This window comes from Strix uralensis, chromosome 1 (genome assembly GCF_047716275.1).
Source record: "Strix uralensis isolate ZFMK-TIS-50842 chromosome 1, bStrUra1, whole genome shotgun sequence".
Lineage (NCBI taxonomy): Eukaryota > Metazoa > Chordata > Aves > Strigiformes > Strigidae > Strix > Strix uralensis.
The window spans coordinates 154,552,736-154,577,192 of NC_133972.1; the positions used below are offsets into that span (position 1 = coordinate 154,552,736).

Here is a 24,457-nt window from a genome sequence, read left to right on the forward strand (position 1 = left end):
AACTGAATCAAAGACAATGATTGCCTCATTGTTGCCAGGTGACTCCTTTGACCAAGCAGTCCTGTAACTCACTTTTGCAGAGAATACTCCGTGTGTACCCTTTCCAAGTTACTTGCTGTAAGGATCTCAGCTTAGAGTCAGAGAAAATGTGCAATGGCTTCTTACAACTGGAACAGCCAATAACTTGTTAGGGCACTAGCAGTGCCACAGTTTGGTGGCCTGAGCTCCTGTTCAGCTCAGAAGCTTCAATAGTTTTCCAGATTCTTTTCCAATAAGAACTAAATGCATTGAAACTAAAAGAAGTCCCCATGACTTATTATTGTTATTACATTATTATTATATTGTTTATTTCCATTAGATATGGAGCCTTAGTGAGATATAAGCACAACAAGAACGTCTTAGCAAATCTGGAAAGCTGTGTCTGAACTATGGGCTGAGAAAACACATATTAAGTACAACCACTCCAAGTGAGACCAAGTACCATCGTGTCCCTCACCACACTACCCAGTTTCCATTGGAAGAAACACCAAGTAGTTGTGTTAGGAAGGAGAGGAGATGTGATCCAATAGACACCGCGCACCCTCTCTGAACAATGAGGGAATTAAGTCAGTGGTGTCGTTGCCTTGAAGCTCAGACACTGTCACTTATTCCAGTTATCCACAGAGCATCCACCAGCCTCTGTCTTTCAACATTTGGTGATATAAGATAATCACAGAGGAGGGCATAACCTAGTTAGTTTGGTGAAATGGTTCATAGAAGCAGAGACAAGCCTAAATCTCATCTTTTCTCATGACTTATAGGATATGTATCAGTAAAAATCTAAAACAGTTCCTTTTTATTTGGTAGAAGTAAATGATCTCTTAGAAGACTATGGTATTCCGAAAGAGAAGCAAAATTAATTCAGACTGCTTGAACTAGACAAAATCAACATAAACTAATCCTGAACAGGCTCACACTGTTGTAAAGGATAATCTGAGGAAAATGCTAAGTGAAGGGATATATATGAAAAAAGGCCACATGGGAAAACTTTAAAAAGAAGGGATGTTTTTATTAAATGGTCTAAGAAAAAGCACAGGAGAAAAAAACTGAGTAAATCTCAATAATTCACATGGTATGTATAAATTAAAACAGCCCATACGTAGAGAACAAGTTAGGTTGCATATACAAATTCTAATTTCCTCATAAGTAGAACTGCTAGAATCTTCCAATTTTGGTTCCCCAAAAATAAACTGATGTTTTATATTTTATCTGACTCTAAACCAAAATAGAGTAAAACAGTTTTCAAGTTCCCTGCTAAATTAAAACTGTATGAATTCTAAAAAAAAAAAAAATAAAATTTTGCAAATCCGTTAAAAAATATCTATTTGTTATTTTAATATTATTTTTACTTCACATATATTATGAAACAAATTAGATCCTCTGGTTATCTACAGTAGCAGAGGTCTGACCCAAATCATTAGTTTTTACCCCTATCATTTGTATTTTCAAGTAATATAAAAAGATTATTAAGAAAGCATCCATAAATTCCAAAATTATATTTTGGTTCAATAATCTGATATTACACTTATTTCTGAAATTGTAAATTCTGTAACAGAACTTTTTCCCATAGAAATTTTTACTGAACTGAACTTACTTTTATTTTTAAACATTTTAAACGGTCTCTTCATTTAGTGTTTTTTGAAAACTGCTGGGAAAAAGATTTTCCTCTTCTAGGCTGATAACACAGTTCTGAAAACTTCATTGGGAATGTCCTTGAAATCCAAGCCAGTCCTCAGGGACTCAGAGGAAGGAGCTCCATCAGAAAGTTTGATCAGGCAGTGAATTAAAAAACTCGGAAGTTATTTAGCTTGGAGTAAAATTTTTTCGAGTTGGCAAAGGGAAAATAGTCTGCTGAAGTCATGTCATCTCTAATTCGGTAGGTTATTTATTTTCTTTTAATCCTATTTGAAGTATCAACATTTCCAGTATATTAGCTTGATTGGCAGAGGTGTTGTATGACTTGGGATAAACCCCAGTAAAACTTTTCATTCCTATCTGAGGTGCTCCAAGTTCTAAAGGAGTTCCCCTCAGCTGAAAACATCCATGCATTAGGAACATCATCACATGCTTATTAACCCTTAACATCACAGCAAGTCAAAACTTCAGAGGCACAGACAGCAACATTCTTTAGTGCATGTGCCTGGGCCTGACCTCAGTAACTGATCTGAAAGCAACCCTAAATCATGGACAATAACACTCAACTAATTTTGTAAAAAGAATATGACAAAAGGTAGTTCATAAAAGGCTGCAGGACCACACCATATCACCATAGGCAGAACTATCTGCTTACGATAATAGCAAGTATTATTTGAAATCTAACACTTCTATGAACTGTACAGGTAGTTCACATTTTACACCTTACCATTTTGTATTCCTTCCAGCTTTTTTGAAAATCCAGACTCCCATCTTCTCTGTGCTGTATAACCGTCCATCCTCCTCCAGCAATTTCCATATTGCAAAAGACCTATGCAGTAATAAAAATATCAAAACCACAATAAAACAAACTTGCATTGGAATCTTGTCATCCTAGGGGGAAAAAATATTTGTGAATAATGGAACTAAGGAAACCTCTTTTCCTGTGGATTAATGCCCTATGCCCTTGAATGTATTCCCAACCACTTGATTACAACTGGAGCTCTCATGTTTAGTGTAATTGTCCCAGTAATGTCTCCTTTCAGCACATTACCCAAGCACATCTCCTCCTCATTCCCCTCTGCACCCTCAGCTTTCCTCTTCACATTCCCTCCATGCTCTTAGCAGAATGTCATTCTGTCTAAGAAAGAATCTTCAGGAATTCTTACAGAAAATACCCATTCAAGATGTCCAAAATGTAGCACAGATGAGATTATTCTGCTTTGCTTCATAATGTTACCTATGGTGTGCCAAGACAGAAACAAGTGATGTCAGTCTAAGCTGCCTTACAGATGACAGAGGACAGATAGGAACAGGCTCAAGAATGGAGTTCTGTGGGACAAGCTCAGAAGTTAAGACCTATACAGAACATGTAAGATCATACCCTGCCATCATTGCACTAAAAAAATTCTAACTTAAATACTGAGATTCTGTATATTAAGGATAATTTAACAATTTGTCAACTTTGCTGAAGCTTGATGTTAGAATATTGTCAACTGAAATCTGTTAATAATCTTAAATAATTCATATAATAATCAAAATGGATATTTAATTTTCATTCATTTTTCACACTTCTTGCATTATCCTTTCAAAAATATAGAAGATAATTATGAAAAAATGCAAATACTGTTTATCCATTCACATTCTTTGGTATGTGGCAAGTGATAGTATTCATTTTTGTTCTTATTTTTGTATGACACTTGATTTTAAGATCTAAGTTTCTCAGTGCTACTCATTCAAGCAAATTTTCCTGATTTTCATTCCCCTGTAGTTATCCATGCCATATTGGCCGTGCAACTACCCTAAATTTCATTTTTCTGTGCTCTTGGATAGTTGTATCCTTCTTTTTAAGTAAGATGTTATATGTAAGAGAATTGAAGAGGTGTTACTCATCAGCTTAGCTTTTGGCATTCACATCAACAAGAGTCAATCCATTCAGCACTGGTTGGTAATTTAAAGCTTTAAGTTGTTTTGCCAAATTAAAGGTTACTATCTAATTCAGTTAAATAAAAATTTGTCCCTCAGTTGACTAGAGAACCATATTCTACCTTCAGGCAAAGCAATTCCAAATCTTTCCTACTCATAAGCATTGTCACAGTCATCCTGTGCAAGTGCTTTTGTTTTAACTTGCTCCAGGCATGCCGAGTGAAGTCTCTGTGTAGGTATAGGAAGGAAACAGAATACCGAACAGTGCAAACATGTGAACTTGATTTAGGGTAACCACAAAAAAACCCACAATTCGCTAGACAAACATTATCGCCCTATTCCTCCTTCGGGGAAGACACTGTGAGTCAAAACATTTATCTACAGGATTTAATTTCTTTAGTCTGATTTACAGTGAGAATTTCTAAATGATAGATTTATTTTCCTTATAAGTCATTTCAAGCTCCCATGAATCCATTGCCAATTTTTAAAGCATGAAATCCTCAACTGTATGAAGACTACTCATTTTAAAGACATGCGCAAACAAATGATGGTGTATATAATAAAATACCTATAAAAGGACTTTGATGTTTTCTGAATAATATAGCAAATTAAAAGAGAAAACTGCACAATGAAAGAAAGATTTACCAGCAGCACATTATTCACTAGCCATCATTGTGTGGTCTGGCACTTTCCACGGTGGTAGACACAAACACCTGCTGTATTAACAGCAGTGCCAAGCTCATTATAGATGTTCACGGTGCACAGCTCTAGCCAACAAATGTCCCAGACTGGCTTCTGTCCCAGACAAGGTCAAGGCACTCAGCCATTAAACACCTTTTAACGTGTTTTGATATTTAACCCTCTACCAGAGAAGGATGAAGAAAAGGGACTTTGAATTTCTATGCATCTCTAGATTCTGAGTTTATCATCAATAAAATAACCTGATTTAGATTAAAAGAGCATCCAAAGCATTGTACTCTTGCCCTTCCTTAAATGGATGGGTTAAAATATTCAAGCTCCTAAAAGGCATATAAGGGATTATTTATACATATTTTAGCTTTATGGACTACATTATTATAAACATCATAATAACCATTTAGAGATAAGCCCAATTTTAAAGTAAACAAAAAGGGAGGGATAACCACAAGTCTACCTTGTTGGCATGGAGCAACAAGCTCAAGACCAGCCATTTGAAAGTCAGGGAATGTGCCTCTGCTATGCAGAAACGAAGCCTGAAGGTAACCATGTCGGGATGACCGTTTCCACAGTATAAGGGGTTATCATAAATTTAATGGGTTGAAATTCTGGCAGATATGCTCAGAGAGGTCATTGACAGCAAATTGGTAGGAAGTCCACAGGCAGAAAGTAGAGGGGAAGGAGTGAAGACTGCGTTCATGACAACAGTGGCAATTGCTTTTGCAGAGCCATAAAGACCAGATACATAGATGTAGGAGTCTGGGCCACGCTGGAGGGAAGTTAGTGCAGGCAGAAGAATGCAAGGACGAAGACAAGGCCAGCAAAATAAGGCTGGCAAAAACACACAAGATAACAGATAAGTGAGAAACACCTGTGGTCAGCAAAAGCACACAAGTCTGACCAAAACAGGGTATGAGATAAGGGAGTTTTTGGCAAGTTTTGGGCTTTACGTACTAATTGCAATTAACCAATGCAAATGCTTGTAGAGGCACGTGAACAGCGCGTGTAGATGACCTGTAGCCTATTAGAAGATAGATGAGTGCATGTACGGAACTTAGTAGAATATAAATGTAACCAGGATTGGGAAATAAAGGTGGATGATCTGATCATCATATTGGTGTTGTGTTGTTCCTGTTCCCGCATGGAAAAATAAGGACCCTGGCTAATGGTGACCCCGACACATAGATACCACTAGTAATTAATAACATTACATTTTCAGTGCAGTGCACCCAGAAGTTGGTAGAAGTCATGCTTGTGAGGGAGTTGGAGGAGACAGTAAGAGAGTCAAATACACTAATCCAAGGGGAGATACAGAGGTTCTGTATGCACTCAGACCAGTCCCCCTGGTCTACTTCAGCTCCTGAAAGTGACATGCTTCCTTCAGCTCCTAAATGGTGACAACCTCACTCCCGCTGCTCCTCTGCTTCTCAGCAGCCTCTGCTTCCCCTGTAGCTGACCTCACCTCTGCAGGGGATTAAGAGGACTCTTCTCACCTTTGATTCACTATGGCCTAGAAACAATCATTTGTCAACACCATCAGGCATTGCACACACACACACACACACACACACATCAAAGTAAGCCAATTAATTAGCTTAATATTTAAGCCTATTTTTTTTTCTCTACCCATCTTAAAAATATGCAATATTATTAAGATACTTTTAAACCAAAATGAGTCACTAATTTTTGATGCAGGGCTGGAAGACTAATGAACTAAACTAATGAACTGTTGAAGCTAGGAACATGAAAGAAAAATTGCCATCTAAATTTGTAAGCATATAAAAATGAGGCATATAAATGGTATGGAGCTGTAAGCATGGAGGATAATTTTCTATGAATATATGAAGGTAAAACCAACAAAGAACTAGAACTGACAGTAACATTTGTATATATGACAAAAGGATATTTTCTACTGAATTTCAGGATTCTAGTAAGTATCCCTTAGGAAATACAAAATTAAATGAAGATATATTTTTGTGAGTTGAAGTATAAAATTACTATAAATAAGACAGTTGCCAGTGGCTGTATTACAGGAGATACAATATATTAGGCCCCTTAAGACATGTCAGAGTCTTGCGTTGTGGTATCCAGATAACTAAGCTGGCTTTAAACAAGCAGGTATGTCTCCATGGAGTACCTATCAGGTTATTAACTTGGTTCCCAGAGCTATCTAACTGTGTCAGTGTGATGCTACCTCTGGGCTAATTAGTCCTGGCACAGTGCTGCGTTGATGTGATTTTGAAGCCATCTCAGGTAGAGTTAGTTCAGCTATCTCTGCACAGCACTAACTTGTACACTGTTAATACGACCTTAATGTCTGAAAAAACATCTGTTAAAGCAATCACACTCCTCACTTGACTAACATGAACATGTCTGGGATCAGCTCTTGCTGTGTTATTGCTAGAGCAAGACAGAAACAGGTGGTAGCAGAAACGCCCTCAACACACACATGCATTTTCTTGCTAAAACAGGAAGCCTCCAGGAAAAAAGAATGCAATGGTATCAGCTGAGTTGTGCTGCCCGTATTGATTGATAGCAGCGTCTGCAAACAGGGATACAGTGGAAATACAGGGTGGCTTCCATAGTGTCACTGTCCTTATATTACCAGTGAAGTGGGTTTAAGATAAATATACTAGATGCATTAGTGCCACGTTACTTTCAGATAACCATTGTTTTTCATTTCACCCCAGCTTCTGGGGATGGTTTATGAACTTTAATAAGGCTAAGAAAAGCCACTGCCTATTTGTACGTGCAATTTGGACTTTGATGATATATCTCTGTTTTGAGTGCTTCTGCAGAACTGCTTTTATTGTTCTTGTCCTGTTCAGTAATGCTTAAAGGGATTTCTGTATTTTATGTCATGTCAATTATTTTTCCATTCACATTCACCAGAGTTATATTCGTCTTTGCCCACAGCATTCTCTCACCTCAATTCTACTCATGGTTTAATGAACTCTTATCCCTCAGTAAACCATAACATCTTCACATTTACAGGCTTCCAGATACCTCTAATAAAACCAATTCAGTTTAGAAATAAGTTTTACATATCTTAATATCATCATGACTATAGAATATAACATCAGTAATATTTGTTACTGTGTTTTTCTGTTTTCAGGATCACCATTTTAATGCAGTCAGAATAAATTCACTAGACAGATGTGGTTTCCTCCCTCCTGTTTGGCCCACTTTCTGGACAATGCTGTATTTTTTTCTCCCAGATAATCAGCCCTTAGCTTTGTTTGGGGCTGCTTCCAATAGTGCCCTCTCAGAGGGAGAGCCAGCATTCCTCCATGTGTAAGTTAGGCTTAGGTTATTCTCTCAAACTCCTAGCTTCAGCTGACTCAGGTACCTCAGCAACAAAAGTCTTCCCAAAAAACAGTCTCCTTTACAGACTAATGTTTCATTTTAATCAAAAAAACTCTTCCAAGGATCTTCTTTTTGCAAAGTACAGGATTATACATGCTTCATCGCTTCAAACATTGCTAATATTCAGCATGTTGTGTTCTTTACAGCCAAAAACCATTCTTCCCTGTTCCCTACAAAAGAAGCAGAATTTTTATAAATCTTTATCTTTAAAAACTACTCATTCTGCTATTTCTTTCCCTGTGCTACCAGATAATTCCCCTCCACCCGTTTCCTCATTATAGTACTTTACTAATTCTCTTCTAAACTTCATCGCAGATTTATTTGCAGCCATAGTCTGATTCAACTGAACTTGCCAAGTAGGAGGATTTGAGTCAACTCTTTAGTGTATGTTGGATCTTAGGAAGGACTCTGTGTCAGAGAGAAAGTAGAATGTCTAGAATAATACAGTTTGTCACTTTCTTCATTCTAGTGTATTTTTTTTAAGACTGAATACAGCCCAGGTGATTCATACCAGTACAACCCTTTGCAGAATGAGAACTTCAATAAAGGCTCTGAATGCTCCTTTAAAGCCAGACCAACATCCTATCAACAAACAAGAAAATAAAACAAGTATTTACCTTTTTAGGATCTGACACATTGTTAATATAAATAGTGTAGACCCCACTTTTGTTAAAACCAGATTGGTATACATCTGCACAGTCTCTGAAAGGCTTTTCTTCTTCCTTTTTTGCATTCTTTAGTAAAACTGCAAAACAAAAAAAAATATGGTAAGTTACAACAATCTTAAGCATTTCTGTATGAAGAAAGTGCACTTTTGTACATGTATTCCTTTTAAACATACACAGTAGTAACTACTATGGTTCTTACGCAGTTAGTGCATTTGGTAAATTCTAATAGAGAAGTAGTGTGAAACTTTCAGACAGATGGCAGAGTAGGCACCAGCAGAAGTAAGTCATGATGCAAATAGCTAAACAGCATCCTGTCTACTGAGAGGTGAACACAGCATTCCTTCTGAGGGCAAAAGTCTGCAGCTGCAGGTGCTGCCTCTGACTCAAGCTGTCTCTGGGAGGTTGCCAAAGAATTCCACAGAGATGGCAGATGGAGGTGGAAAATTTGTTCAGTGTTGTGATCAACAGATGCTCACTTAAGACAGCAACGCAGAACCCTGGAAGGGTAGAGCTTGTGCCCTTCCTCCATGAGGTGTTACCTTTTAAGCAGCCTAGGGACTTGAGGCAAGGGAGCTGTTTGTTTAAGGTTATTTTTTTGGCAGAGAATTATTTAATGATTTTCATATCTACATACATAAAAGTTGTTAGGCACAATTAGTGGAAAAAAGAAGAAAAATCAGTGCTACTGAAATCAGTTGTTTAGAGTCATGATGTTTTGAATTTATTTTTAGCTCAGAACAGGAAAACAATTAATGTTAAAACACCAGTGCAGATCTTGATCCTGTATATTGAAGACAGACCACATATATGATTTTGGCCTCAGAAATCAGGAGGGCAAGATATTTGAGGATCCCAGTCTTGAACAACCAGGAGATTCCCTGTAGAAGGAGTAACATCTGAGAGTGTTCCTTCACTTTCACAAACAAAAGTAGCATGACCCCACAAGGATATGACTTCATTCCAACAACACATACTTTAAGCACATCAGGATTCCCATGGAAATCCATCAGTCTACTCAGATTCTTAAAGTTAAACATGCCCTTAAGTGCTGTGCAGGATCCGGGACGGCACTTCATTAATCCCTACAATAAAGAAACAATATTTAAGTCCTGCAGATGCACTGATTGTCTGGTGACAGACACATCTTTTTTGGTTTTGGCTTGAAAGTGTAAGTTACAGGTACAAAAAGGACTATGAATTATTCGCTCTCAAAGAATGTGGCCTGTGCTGCAAAACTGATGCTTAATGGCAATGGTGTGCAAAAAAGCAATGGCCTTGCACATCATGTGGGACTATCCAGGCTATAAGATGGTATGCAGTAATGCCAAGTCTTTGTAGTTTGATATACTACCCTGCGTCTGAACACCTCAAAGCAGCATTTTAGGATGGCAAATTCCTGCCAGATGAATTAGAATTAATACCATTTCACAGATGGGGAAACTGAGGAAGAGAAAGGTTAAACGTTTTACCTCAGTGATTTTGTGAAAAGGTGAAAATTGAAAAATAGTGAGAAATCCACTCTTGAACCATAAGACTATCCTGCTCTCTAGGTAAGCATTTTGCACACATAATATTCTTTTTTCACTTTTATGTGTTTTACTTTGTTCTTTTAAAATTTGATTTTAGCAAACAAAACCCCCTTACATCTCCCTTTCCATGTATTTGCTGTATATTTATTATTTTTATCCAACACCATCAATAAAAATAAAACCTGGTTCATAAACTTGCATATGAACTTCAAGTGGAAAATCAATGGCTTTGAAACTTGGCTATATTTGGAAAAGGTAGTGCTGGCAACGCAGTAGATGACACACTTCCCTGTGAGATGGCAGGGAATGAAGTCCTCAACAAGGTACACAGCAACAATGCACTCTCTCAAAGGTGCCATTTTTTTGATAAGACATAGAACTGTCACCTTCACAATTTGTGTTAAAGATTTCACGGTACTTTCCGGTAAGCAGATGGTGTTAGTATCAATGGCCAAAGTCCAACCTGAATAATTACTTGGGGCTGGAGCCAAAGCCTAGAGGAGTTAAAGCAAAGCTTCTCATTGATTCCAGGGGGCTTTAGATTAGATCCACTCTTCCTGGCCTGAATTTCTCTAATGCTGTTTTTTCAACAGCAGACATCAGTCTTTCTCGTCTAAAAAAATGTATTTAGTTGTGCAGAGGCAGAGTGTTGATTTCCTTGAGTCTTAAACTTATATTTTAATATCTATATGTAAAGAGATTATTTTACCTCTATTTAACTGTTATACACACATTGAAAATCACTTGGAAAGAACTACTTAAGAGTCAGTCAAGGAAATCTGAATTAGGTTCTTTTTTAACTGAAAGTTACACAAAAAAATCATGAGTATATCCTAAAGTTCATATTATTTAACTTTTAAACAAAGTAATATTTTATTTACAGAGTAATTAGAATTAGATTTGAAAATAATTTTCTAAGCAGATTGATCTCTAGGAAGCATATTTAGAAATAAACTTTTTCCTCATGCTTAAAGACTAGAAAAAAAACACAATAGAAATGCTGTTGATGTAAGAGATGAAGGTGGCAAGGGCAAGGGCAGATAGATGCCATAGATATGCCCAGTTCCTTCAGTCCTTCCTCTCAGAATACCTGAGATCACATACAGAAGGTAGACTAAGCAACCCAATACTCTTTTTTGCAGCAGTAGCTTTTATTCAGTGAAGCACTGTAGCCAGAAGATGGCTTTCCTTGGGTGCCTCTCATCCCCCTTTCAGGAGCTGGTGCTCCCACTGGAAGAAAAACATAGCTCCTTGTGAAGGACCTGAACTATAACAGATTGCAGCACAGCATATTAAGCATGACCAGCACAAAGTTTAGTTTTTCTTAATACATCAGACTGTATTTTGCAACAGCCCAAAGTTATCAGAAAATGCATACTCAGGAATGTTACTGGTAATGTTCTTTTAGGGTAATATATGTTTTTTCTAAGGTTTGCTGTTGTTTTTCTAACTTAATATTCCATACAATTTCCAAACCACTTCTACCCACTATAGCTCCAGACTGTTTTTTCTATAACATTACACAGACCTTGAATGCTTTATACATTAAGTGAATTTCCTGAATCATGTATTGGCTCACATATGGTAGATGTGTAAACAAATTTTTAAAAAAGTAACAAGGCTCAGAGAAAGCAGTTCTAAACCAAAACACGTAGCCATTACCTTTCTTTGTTCAGCTTCAAGATCTTAATTTACTTTACAGATTTCTAAAGTTAGTTTAGCTATTTTCAAATACAATGTTTATGCCAAAGTTTTATGTACCAGGACAAAAAGATAAGTCTATGTCAAGCAAATAATATTATAATTCTTGAAACCTGAATGCTTAGCCAAAGTTTGGACCCCGAAGGGGTTTTTTGATTGCCTTTTCTGGATGAATAAACTGGTGATGAAGCAATTATGCCTATGTGGAAAATTCTGCTTTCTTGAACAAAAGAAGAATTAACAAGAGAAATAAGTTCTTCTTTCATTGCACTTCTGAAAGTCTTTTGGTTAATTTTTAGACCAATAACTTTCTCTTAGGGCTACGCTACATGTGTTTCCTTACTTGATGAAATATTTCTTTCAGTTATCAGTCTTTTGGCTGTTTCCTTTCCTTGATGCCCTGGATAATGATTTGAGTCCAGGTAATACACCAGGTACCATGCAGAGCCCTATCAGATGGCTGCTCCCATGTAGAGCCAACAGCCCTGGCAGTGCAACTGCTCTGCAGCCCTGGGGAGAAACAGGAACCCAAATCAATGAGGTTTCTGCTCACTCACAGGCTGTGAACTATCAGGGCTGAGTAGCTGTTCTGCTTCTACTACTAACAGGGTATTAACCTTCAGTAGAAAGCTAGGGTTGGAACTTGAAGTTGTAGCATCTTCAGTTTTCTTAGAACGGGTTGCTGGCGCTTGCAAGTAGAGCAAAAATACATAGGGCCTTTTCCTGAAAAACTAGTCAGGAAAATCCCTTAATTGATTGTTAGTTGTGTGTGCCTCTGTGTAGGGTGAGACTATTTTTCTGCTATCAGTTATGAAAATAAGTCAATAGTAAATGAGTTTACTAGTTCCTAATAGCTATCACAAATGAAGGATGCCTGCTTTTCTGTCCAGGTTTAAAGAAATACAAACTGACTACTAAGAATAAATAGCTCTGAAATATTTAGTAATCTAGTTTTCCTCTAGAAATATGAAATTTAAACCATACAATATCTATCTTTTTTCCTATCTGCATGAAAATTATCTAATCTCATCTCTACTAGAAAAAATATTTTAAAAATATTATATTTGATTTTTAAAATGTATATTTCTGACTGTTTTTGAGAAAATGAAGTGGTTATCTCACTGCTTTTCAAGTATCCATCATATATTTGGTGAATGAATAGTGTAGTTTGTCTGTAAGCAATAAGGAACGTTAAACTGCAGTTCATTATGTTGATAGAATCAATAAAATCACATTTGCATTTACTAAATTATTTAAGATCTGAACTGCCATGTTTGTGAAATCAGTTGAGACTGAGTTAATCACTAGAGCCTTACATCCTTTAGTGATACTGCCAGCAAATGAAAGGCAGCTGTTGGGTATTTTGCATGATAGTGACCTATTTGGACAGATATGCAGAGATTTCTGCGGTGTCTTAGTGAATTATTACATTTTCATTGTTTTAATGTTTTATTTACATGAATCTAATTTTCCTATAGGATTTAATAATCACTATACATACCAAAAGACATTTAAAACAAAATCCTTCATGCATTTGAAGCCAGAAAGGGAAAAGTCTCTCTCCATATCTTACTGGCAAATATAATTGACCTAAATTTTATCTGTTCTATCAAAAGTATCTGAGGTGAACATTTCTGTCCCCAGATGAGCAGCTTCTGAAAAGGAGAAGGTTGTAAATCGATGGTTTTACCTACAGCTGTAGGATCCCGGGACAGGGTCATTCAAGGACTACCAAATGGCAGTTTCTGTCTAGATCCAGATTGCAAATACATTTTGCCTTATTCTTGTCATGGTTCCAGACATATAGTGGGGAATCCTACATTTCTGTAGGAGACCCTGCATCTCTGACCTCTTTCCCAGACATTTGGGTGCAGCTGCTGTGCACCACCACAGTTCCAGTTATGATGGCAAATAGTGCCTGGCTCACGAAGAATCAAATCAGGAACAGTTTGCTAATGTTATCAAAAGGATGTCAGTCAAATACCCCCAGTGAGGAGGCCTGGAACATGTCCCACACATGTATGTATGTTCCCAGACCTAGCAGCAGGAACCACAAACAGATCTGACAGAGAAACAGTGAAGATTATTTTTGTTTTGAGATGGAAAAATATGCAAAGAGTTACAGCCACTCAGTTTTTGCTGACTTACAGCCAGAGGTATAGTCTGTTTTTTAAGTGGTCTAGTTTTGCATATACCAACCTCCACTTGAGAACAAACATTAAACTGAAACCTAATAGCTGGCTGTGACATCCAACTATTCCCTACAACAAGACAACCTTGTGACAATGCAGTTGTGCTGCAAAAGTTAGATAAATCACAGGGAAAGGCATAAACCTGGAGGCTGACTTCAAGTCAGATATGCTTTCCAGATAACCACAGTGTTGCCTACAAACTAAAATGGTAGTCATAAAAGAGCACATTTGTGTCCCTGTCAAAAAGGACTTAAAAAGTGCATTTTCTGGATTGTAGTTTGTTCAGGTACATAATACATACTTTGTGTTTTTCCTCTCCAAAAAGTATTTCTGGATTATTAAAGTTACCACTGTCAACCAACAACCAATGTGAAAAATAATTAGAAAATTACAATCCATTGACATGTATGAAATTGAAAAAAGTATTGCAGTTACTTATTACTGATAAAATATCAGGAACTTTTTATGCAACTAGCTAGTTAAGTAAAAGTTTTAAATGTGAACTTCTATGCATTTAGTACCCAATTCTAAATTATTATAAAGACAAACTACCAACACCTGATTTAAAACTTTCGCCAGCATCAACTTTATTTCCTTTTGTATTAATACTATGTTTTATTTTTGTCTCCACAAAGTCTGAATATCATTTTTTTAAAAAAAAAAAAAAAGGAGGGGGCATAATAATATGAAAGCTGCTTCTGAATATCTTGGAGTCCAGCAGTCTTCTCAGATAAGTCATTGTTGTGCATGATTGTGTAATCACATCTGTTTATTAGGAAGGTGAGAGAAAGTTTAGGTCTGGAGCTTGGACATATATTTTCTTTCCAGCAAAGTATACATTCACCAAAATGCTTTTCAAAGTAATATTTCTTTGTGAGATTGCTCTGAATATGACAAAAAGAGCTGGCGAAAGGCAAATTGGGAAAAAAAAAAGTTCATTTTGGCTGGAACTGGAATAAAATATTTCTGTTCTGGGAACTATTACTCCATAATCAAGTTTATATAGTATAAATTTGCAGATTCTAGTTTATAAAACTTTATTGTCAAGGCTCCTATTAATCCCAAATGAAGTTAAGAGAGTGGTTATACCAGGCTACATTGCCACTCCAGCCTCTCCAGTGTCCCATCTCTAGCATCTATCATGGAGCTTCCTCACCAGACTTAATCTTTTAACCCTCACTGCTCTTCTGTTTTTTCTTTGCTTGCACCCTCATAATTATTTATTTTCTCCTTATTTTCTTTTTCTTTTAGGCCTTCCCCTGTCCAGGAGGACCCTAAGGTTTTTCAAGGGCTGGGCTAACACCTGGCCCAAAAAAAGAGTCTTTAGTTGGAACAGATGTCCAAAGCAGATGACTGGAGAACAGAATAAGAGCAGGCAAGCATATCCAGGAATTTATAACATAGGTTCTTCCTCTGTCAGATATATCTGTATATTTAATAATCTTTGAAAGAATTTTCTTCCATGAATTTCTCTAGTTACTTTTTTGAAGCCATATGAATTTTAATTATTCACAGTGTCCCATACCAAGGAACTCCGTAAAGGTACCACGTGAAAGGCAATCTCCCACTGTTGCCTTTTAACCAGTATATTTCAGATCGTGACCCTTCATTCTTAGCTGAAAGTGTCAGTAATTCTGCATCCATGCTCTACAAGACATCTATGATTTCTACTGCATTCTCCTACTACCTTTTACACTGCCTGAAGTATCTCTGAAATACTTAATGGATGTTATTTCACATCTTTGATCATCTGTCTGTAACTTTTTCCATCTTTTTTTCCTTTTTTTTTTTTTTTTCTTTCCAGACTCAGGGTCCAATCCTTTATACAGTATTTGAGTACATCATGAATTGTACTGTGGTACATTTTTTTCTGATTTTCTTTCTGTTTCTTTTTAATAATTTATAAAATACTATTTTCATTTTGACCGTTAATAGGCAAGTAGCACCTACTGTGTCTTTCATTCAAGATTTCCTTGGGAGCTTACCTTGAACTTACACAGGTATTTTAGAAGGTGTGAGAAATCGGAACTCTAGAATTCCTTCCGCACCCCAGGCACACTCAAATGCTGAATGATTAGAATGGAAAATGCTGGCCTTCATTTAAGTGTTCAGAGTTTATGACAGTATAAGTAAATATATATATACACACATTTTTAATGTCTAAGAGAGCACTTAGTAATAACCCAAAACCCAGTGCAATGGCAGGGTGTCACTTAGAGGAGCAGTGCTCTTCCTGCAGTTTCTGTTGATTGTAGACTGCCTCCATAGCCACAGAATGAATCAGTTAATAGGAGATCTGTCAGAAAGTGTTTTGGTTTGGTGTAGGAGGGCAAGAGGGGAGGCAGGCATGGGGTTTTTCTTTGCTTTGTTGTTTTGTTGTTTTGTTTCTTTGTTTGTTATACAAGTTTGTCATTCCACTGGAGCAGCTCAGTGATCTGATTCATCTTGTGACCCTACAATCGCTAAACTAGATGGAGAAGTGGAAGGATTTTGTTTCCAAGGAGCAATGACAAAAGCAAAAATAGCCCCTTTGCCATCAACCCCTAGCCCTTCATGGCTGCACGCAAGGCTTTTACTGCATATAGGAGGCCCAAATGGATGTGCAAACCTGTCTTAAATACAATCCAGCATAACTATGAGGCCACAGTTGGGTAGTGGGTAGGGCTACAATGACTCTACCAGCCTAGGAAGTAGTCTAGTCTCAGATTCCTTAGGAGCATTAAGGTTCATTACCTACAAGAATTTCAGATTCATATTTCTAAGGTGGGAAGGAAAGAAAAAAGGTGTAGCCAATTAGATGCCTCACATTTACATTTACAGAAATGTTTTAACAGCTAACAGATTACTTTTCCCTCCCACACACCCTCTAAAAGTACGAAGTAAAAAAGGCAAAACATTGCATAGCAAGAGCACTTGAGCTATTAAATAAAACTCAAGCTATTAAATAAATAATTTAAAGCAGAATTTCCCTCCTGTAGTGCTGCAGGAATTGACTCAGTCTTGGAAAACGTTAACGTAGTGAGCTTTCATCCTCTCCAGGGCATAATTATTTACTACCTAATAAATTATCAACAGTTATCAAGTTTGTTTCCCAATAAATTCAGCCTTAGTGACTGGTAACAACAATAATACTTCAATTCACTGTGCATTTGAAAGACATCACTTAGGAATACCATAAAATGGTCCTCATTAGTGAGCTGAAATAGAATGTCTTATGGCCCATTTACAAAGAGATAAAGACACTTAATTATCCAGCTGCAATATAGTTCCCTAAGAGTTTCTGCTTGAGACAGCAATTTTGTGAGTAATCAGCCATTCACTAGATGAGAACTAAAGAAGTCTTTCAAGAACTTCTACAAGACAGATTAAGCCAGTGGCTTTGTTTAATATTTCCAGTGTCCATATTTCTTTAATTGATTTATATTTTTCCACACAGGCACCCTAATGTGCATTTAGTGTTTCCAGCTGAAGAATGGTATGCATACAAAGAAATTTTTCACTAACAAGCCATTTGGGTGACACCAACAGCCTTGTTAGTTGGTTTATATATGCTGATGTCCCCTGTCATATCTTTGGTGTGAGTTTTCACAAAGCAGAGTGAAGAGGGATTTGACACTGAGATATAGTGTAGGAATGAAGGTGGATAATTGATTTCAATATTAACAATCAAGATTCAAATGTAAAAATGTGTACTTAACATATTAATTCTTCAGTACTAATAAACATTAACCTCCTGTTGCGACCATCAACAAGTTAATAGGGATAAAATATGGGAATCCTCAATTCTGTTCTGAAGAATTTAAATATTTTCTCACTGACATAAATTTCAAATGCTGCACATTCAAATTGACTTATTTCAGTACTGAATCTCTATTAAACCACATCCTGGCTTGATCCTACACTTTGTTGCATTTTATTACACAGCATAACTTGGAAACTAAGGGATACTTGCCTGAGCAAGATAAGAAAATATTTTTATTTTTAAATCATGATGATTTGGAATTAATATTGTTATTTAGTTAGTTTTAGAAAAACAAGAATGTAAAAATAATCTGTTCCAATGTAGATATTAATCATATAAAGAGCAGCACTAATATCATCACCCTTTAACAAATAATATGGAGAAAAAAGTTACTTGCATATACAATTCAGCTCACAGTGAGAGAACTCACTTAAGAAAAGTGACTTTGTTGACTCTAAAGAAGTCTAGACCAGGAGTCCATATCTACACTGTAAATGTTAGGTGAGTCAGGTGAGGCTGACCCCCAAAAACTCTTACTGGAGCTTTCTGAGCATATCTGAAAAATGCATATCCATACAGAAAGTCTCCAAAGTAAACAGGAAATCTATAGCACCTGAACAGAAAAAACAAGAAACAAAATAAAGCTGGTGCTGATGTGTATGTGTAATTGAACATCTACACAACTGTAAAAGACAACCTGGCCTCCAGCTGCAGCCCTGTAGTGCTTTGCACCTCAGCGGGTCCACGCGCTCAATTGGATCCAGCTACAGTAAGGGTAAGGGGACCCCTCTTCCATGACACTAAGTGCAAAATTAAGATTCAATATTTCCCCAGCTTTCAAAATGTAAAGAAAGGCAGATCAAAAAGTGGAATGCTTCTTTATAATAATGAGCTTTGTGAGTTGCAGATGAACATTTCCTGATAGCATTCTGCTGATCTCTTTTTAAACTAAAGTTATTGCTGTTATTGCTTTAAGATGTCTTAAAAAAAATGAAAGTTCTCATAAAATCTCTAAAGCAGGAGGAAGTAGAGAGAAACTGAGCAAATGGATGTTTTCTGTATTCTTGAACACACATACTGTCAACCTGAGCTGAAGTTATTTGCTTTGACATCTTTGGGGACTAAAGCAGAACTTCATGACAGAATAAGGTAAGTGTGGAACACCACAAGGCTTCAGTGGATTAAATGAGGTTTTGTTTAAAGCTCTGCTGTAGTCACTCCAAATTTGTCAAGTGTGTGTTTTTTAATTAATTCTTAATTAATATTAAGAAAAACAACCTTAATAAAATATTGGAATTCGTAGATGAAAAGCATCATTTTTTATTACATTGCAGTATGTTATAACACACTGTAATAAAAATGCAATTTCAGATACAAGGAAAAAAGTCTTGCACTTTATTCTTTTCTTATAACCAGTCACACTCCTGATCCACCTCAGACATACCACTTGCAGCCAAAGTTGGTCAGAAACTTCTGTGCATCTAGAAAACCTCATTTTGCTTGCTTCTGTGTTTCAGAAGAAAAATAATGAAGTGACTTACATGCCATGCTCTAGGTTTCTACCTCACTAGTTATGACTTATCACGTTGAAAGAAACCTTACTAATGTCAAGGATGAGGTACAAAGAGGAGGCAAGTGCTTAAGGAATGAAAAGATACTGTTAGGGAAATGGTACCAGACAAAACATGCTGTCACCTCAAAATATATCTCAGATGAGTACACATATTATTCTTTCTGTGCACAGAAGAAAAATGACCAAGAACCATATCATACAGTCTTACTCTTCTACACTGCTGCCTAAAGTCTATTTAAATATCCTCATTATTGTATTCCAATATATGGCTGAATCAATATAATATAGAAAATTTGTCTTGCTGAACACAGTCCAAACATTAAGGTTTAAAATTGCCTTTCAGAACACCTGAATCTGTTATTCTATCCTGGGATTCACACTGGGAATTTTTTTTTTTTTTTTAAATACTAGCTCGTATTATATAAGGTGTCTTTGAAGTCTTTCTAACGAAGTAGGCCAGCATCACTGCTGGGACAATTCTACTTATGTCAATGGTGTTTCCCCTGTGCATGTAACCTTCAGGTCATTTCTTTGAAGTTTTCATTCTATTCTCATTCACTTCAGCATAAATTTTAACATAATAACAACTGCAGTCTAAGAAGTGGAATAGACTCTTTACTGTTTAATATTTTAAATAAAATAATTGTTATGCCTTTTAAAAGCATGAATTCCATTCAAATACATTTTTGGACATATTTACTTTTCCTGCATAATTTTCTAAAACATGAAAAGTACCCATAAACCAGGAGATTTGTACCTTTTCAGAAATGCCAGACCCACTAACCACATTATTTACTTCATGAACTCAGTAGGCACTTCTGGGAGGTAAATTCTTAACATATATGTGTATTATTTTGAGAATTAAGCTTAGCTTCTTGTCAGCATTCAAAAGGAAGTTAATGCTTCATTCCTCTCCTACTAGGAGGTCACAAAACCAGACATCTATGACAAAACTTTCTCTACTGCTCTATTAGTTCTCTGAAGTGTATAGGTTTAGACCAAACATTTTAACAAGGTATATTATTATGCAGTCTGATGGACAACATAAAAAACAGGAAAATGAAAATAAGTTTATGGTTAAATATTCTTTCCCATTGAATTTTTACATTCCCTTATCCTGTGGGTAGGAGTACTTGGGCAGCTACCCTAAGTTACACAAATTAATGTTAACACAATAGACACTCTAGATCTATTTTCTTATACTGGAATAAAAAGACAATGTATTTGAAAAGATATGTGACTTTTGACTGGGCACATTTTGTGATGTTTGGCTTGAAACATAATTTCCCACTGGACCAATACTATTTCTAAATTCCTTGGTTTGAGTTTGCATACACTTTGATGATGATATTGCCTATTGCTTAACATAATTTGTAGTGTATTCTTTGTTTTGTTTTTTTTCTTTTTTTCAGTGATATTTGTGTGACTATGTAGCGCTATATATCCTTTTCATAAGTAATTTTCCTGATGTGCAAGCTTAGAAAGTCTGTCACTAAACTATTTTCTGTGTTACAGATTTATTGTTCGACAGTGACAGCAATGTGCTATATGCTTTATCCATCCTCAGACAATACTCAAATTAGTATGAGAATGAGCAGATTAAAGAAAACCATAATCACAAAATATTTCATGACTTTTACAAAGAATGATGTGATCTCTATCCAACTCATCTTCTACAGGTGAAGGACTTCTACAGTCTTGGACTTAGTCATGTAATATCTCTATAGTGTTTAATTAAGCTTTCACCTCAATGTTTGTACTTCTCCATCTTTTGTTGGGGAAAAATAAAGTTTTAGGCATTTATCTAGATTTGAATTTGGAGATTACTTAATCTTTTAAAAGTTACTTTAAATTTTCATCATTTGGAAGGTTAGTGTCTGAAAATGCTGCTGTTTTAGAAATTCTGTTGTAGAAATTTATTGGCAGCTGCTGCCAAGATTGTTGCCCTTGCCTAAAAAAATGCATAGACATTGTGACAAATCTATTTAGTCATAGACATAGGCCAAAATAGAGACATGAGAGTCCCCATGGTATCCTGCATATATTTGAATCTCTGTAGGCTTTGTGACGTATTAGAGTGTCTTTTTTAAGGATTACATGCAACTGAAATCCTAGAATCACTCACACTGGGACAGAGGTGGGTGGTATTTTGGAAACCAAACTCACAAACAATTCCAAGTTTTACAGGTGGCCCCCATCCCAAAACTGGTCTATACCAAAACTGACAGTGAAAGTGGAATCTGGATTTTGCATTTACATCCATCGGTATTTTAAAAATGTATCCTTTGTGTGGCTTTCACTTTTTTCTCTCTTCCTCATTTGCCTTTATATCCTTCAGAAATTCACCTAAAGTTTGTCTAGTCACTGTGGAAGTACCAAAGCAGATTTCTTAGGGTTGTCAACCAGTACTAGGGAGTATGTTAGCTAAGCTTCTCAGAGTATAAAACTGAAAAAAAAGCAGTTTTTCAGCCCTGTATCTCTACACTGTTCAGCTATATTATTCACAGGCTCCTGGGAGGCAAACTTCTGAAAGTTTCCCAACTTATTTGAATTAATCTAAAAATAAATCTTCTGATATGATTATATCATTACTGGAGGAAATTTATCTCATGTTTTGTAATCAAAAAGTAATGGTTATTACCATCTTGGTTTCAAATGAAGTTGTTTAGCTGTATTATTATTTTATAAAAAAATAGTTTTAAAAATAGTAATTTCAGTTTCACAAATTGGAAAATCCTGAATACTATAATTCATGCAAGGAAGAAAATTTTCCTGTCTGTGACATATCTTGGGGGAGATTTTTAGGTTTCTTAGTATGGATAATAGTTTTAAAATATAAATATAAATAATATAAAATGCATAGACTTAGATTTTTTAATTTATGGTTGAAAATCCAACAAAGGTACTTAAGGCCATTCTCAAAATATGATAGTATTTAGACATACTTTGCAATTCCTCTCAACTCCTGTGTTCATCCTTAGGAAGTTATTCATCTTTGACAATCTGGCCTTCTAGACTTGATGCCTGGCTTAGGTTGTGTTTCCTTTCAAAGATGAATGTCCCTAGTTAAAAGCCTGAAGTTTCTAAGGGGACCCATCCTTTGCTAGGTCTTCAGCTTTCTAATAATTCAAAAATTTTTATCAATCTACCTTAACTTCATCAAGTACTATCTTTTATCAGTGGAAAATATCGCTCAATGTTACTGGGTCTTCCTTTTCTTCCTACCATTATTTATTTTATATACTTCCATAACAGCATCCCACATACCTTCTTTCCCATCTAATAGTTCTTTATGTTACAGCTCTGTCCCTCTTAAGGAAATCGTTCCAGGTCTCTAATTATTTCCATTGTCCTATTCTCTTCTGGAACATTTCCATTTCTGCTATGTCCCTTATGAAATTAGATGACTGAGATTTACCAAATATGACAGAAGGGGTGTCATTGATTTATGTATCACATTTTGTTATTCTCTATCAATAAACACCAGTTCTCACAGGATATTTTATGTTTTGAACATTAGTGCACACATAAAGATTTGTGTAAGACTATCTAAACTTCATATTTTTGTGTGAATTTAGAGTAGCTCCAGTGGTACTTCCCAGCATGCATATTTTTCCATCTTCAACATATATTTGCAGACTGAAGCTGGTATTAATTTTTGGTACAACCAAATGCTTTAGTATTCGGCCTTTATTAGAGTGGTCTTTATGCTCCAGGATAATATTATTATTTTAACTTAAGATGTCTGGCTCCTTTTTCAGCTGTGAATGTGCTTACCAAAAATGTTGGTCAGCTAGACTTAAACAGACAGTAAGTGGAAACATTTCTGCAATTATTTTTCTTTAAATAAAAAAGGTATCCAAGGAAAATTCTGAACATGTTGATACACAAAAGGTAATGGAGTCCAAAATCAAGGGTCTGAGTTAGGGTATTAAAATTGTATTTAGGCATTTAACTGTGCTGAGCATCTTTTGCTTCCATAGTTCCTCAGAAGTAAAAAAACTGTTGAAAATTCAGGTTTTCAGGTACCTGAATTTGTACCCAGGAGCCCAATTTGAAACATCTACTTCTGTAATCCTCTCTCAAAGCTTTTATAAGAACCAGCTGAGAAAACTGAGTTTAGGAAAAATAGTGGTTTGGGTTTTTTTATTTGAATAAAATTCAAAATTGTTAGAAAAACCTTTCTAACCTTACAAAGAACTTGCAATATATCTCTGTATGAGAATAATATATCTTTCATTTTGATATTAATTTTAAAGTACTCCTGAGCTCTATTAGAACACTCTGAACACAGCTTTGCCAGGTTTCTTTGCCAAAAGACCATAAAACATAATAAAAGATTTGTATTGCATCACATTGTTTCTCTCCTGATATGAGAACAGCCTACTATGAAAGATGTTATTTAATTCAAAATGCTCAAGAAATATATAACAGAATAAGCAGAAGGGAATATTTAGAATGAACATGAGAGGGAAAAAAAGAAGTTTTTTTAAAAAAAGTAGTCTATCAACATGGGTTTAAGCATGCAACACTTCCAAAGGAAGAGATGTAATCCTCGTCATTGGAACAGTTTAGATTTAAGCCACACAAGTTGCATGGGAATATAGAGCAGAGAGCAAACCCACACTGCCTTGAGCTGAATAGTTTGAATGGTCTAATATGTCTTCTGCCTCTTAAACAAGAGTATTGAGTAACGATGCAGGTGACAAGGTTTTGATTGGGGGGTTGGGGTTGTTGTTTCAGGTTTCTGGGTTTTTTTGTTTGGTTGGTTTGGTTTTTTGTTTTGTTTTTAGATAATTTATGGCACTTAGCACTCTAGAAATACAATGAGCAAATATGCTGGGCTCTTTGGACTGCTGGTACTTAACCTCACATAGACCTCTTTCATCCATGCTTCCACACTCACTGAATGACTAGCACAACTTGCACATCTACAGTTCCTCTCTAAGTTTACCCTGTACCTTTTCTCAGAGGGTTTTGATGGATTCTTCCCAGATGGATATTATTTTATTTTCTCAACTTTCTTTTCCCCAGTATTTTTAACCCTCTGCATGCTATTCCAGGCACAGTTGTTAATCCTCTTTTAGCTGTTATTCTTAGCATATGTCTTTTTTCTTATATTCTCCCTTACATTTATCCTTTCCTCTATTCTGTATTACTTTGCCTTGTTTTTTGTAGTTATGAATTTGTTCTTTCCAGTGTCCCATTTTCATTCTTTACAGTGGTTTCCATTCAACCATCTCCCTGAGCAGTTCTGATGAAAGGAATTTCTTTCCAGAGACAATCTGCAGTGTTGTTAACATTTGAGAATTGAAATCCTACCTGAATTTCTTTCTCAGTCTCTGTAAGAAACGTTTACTAAGAAAGGCAGACATGAGAATTGTCCTAGAATC

At 36.0% G+C, this 24,457-nt stretch overlaps 1 protein-coding gene across 1 annotated transcript in view; it reads right to left on the reverse strand.

Moving 5' to 3' along the window:
* Positions 1–24,457, reverse strand: part of ANGPT1 (angiopoietin 1) — a 171,588-nt gene that overhangs the window by 53,908 nt on the left and 93,223 nt on the right. The window contains exons 5-6 of the mRNA XM_074894355.1: positions 8,277–8,404; positions 2,402–2,503 (exon numbers count right to left, since the gene is read on the reverse strand). Of these exons, the coding sequence (XP_074750456.1) occupies positions 2,402–2,503; positions 8,277–8,404 (230 nt within the window). The remainder of the gene's footprint in view (positions 1–2,401; positions 2,504–8,276; positions 8,405–24,457) is intronic.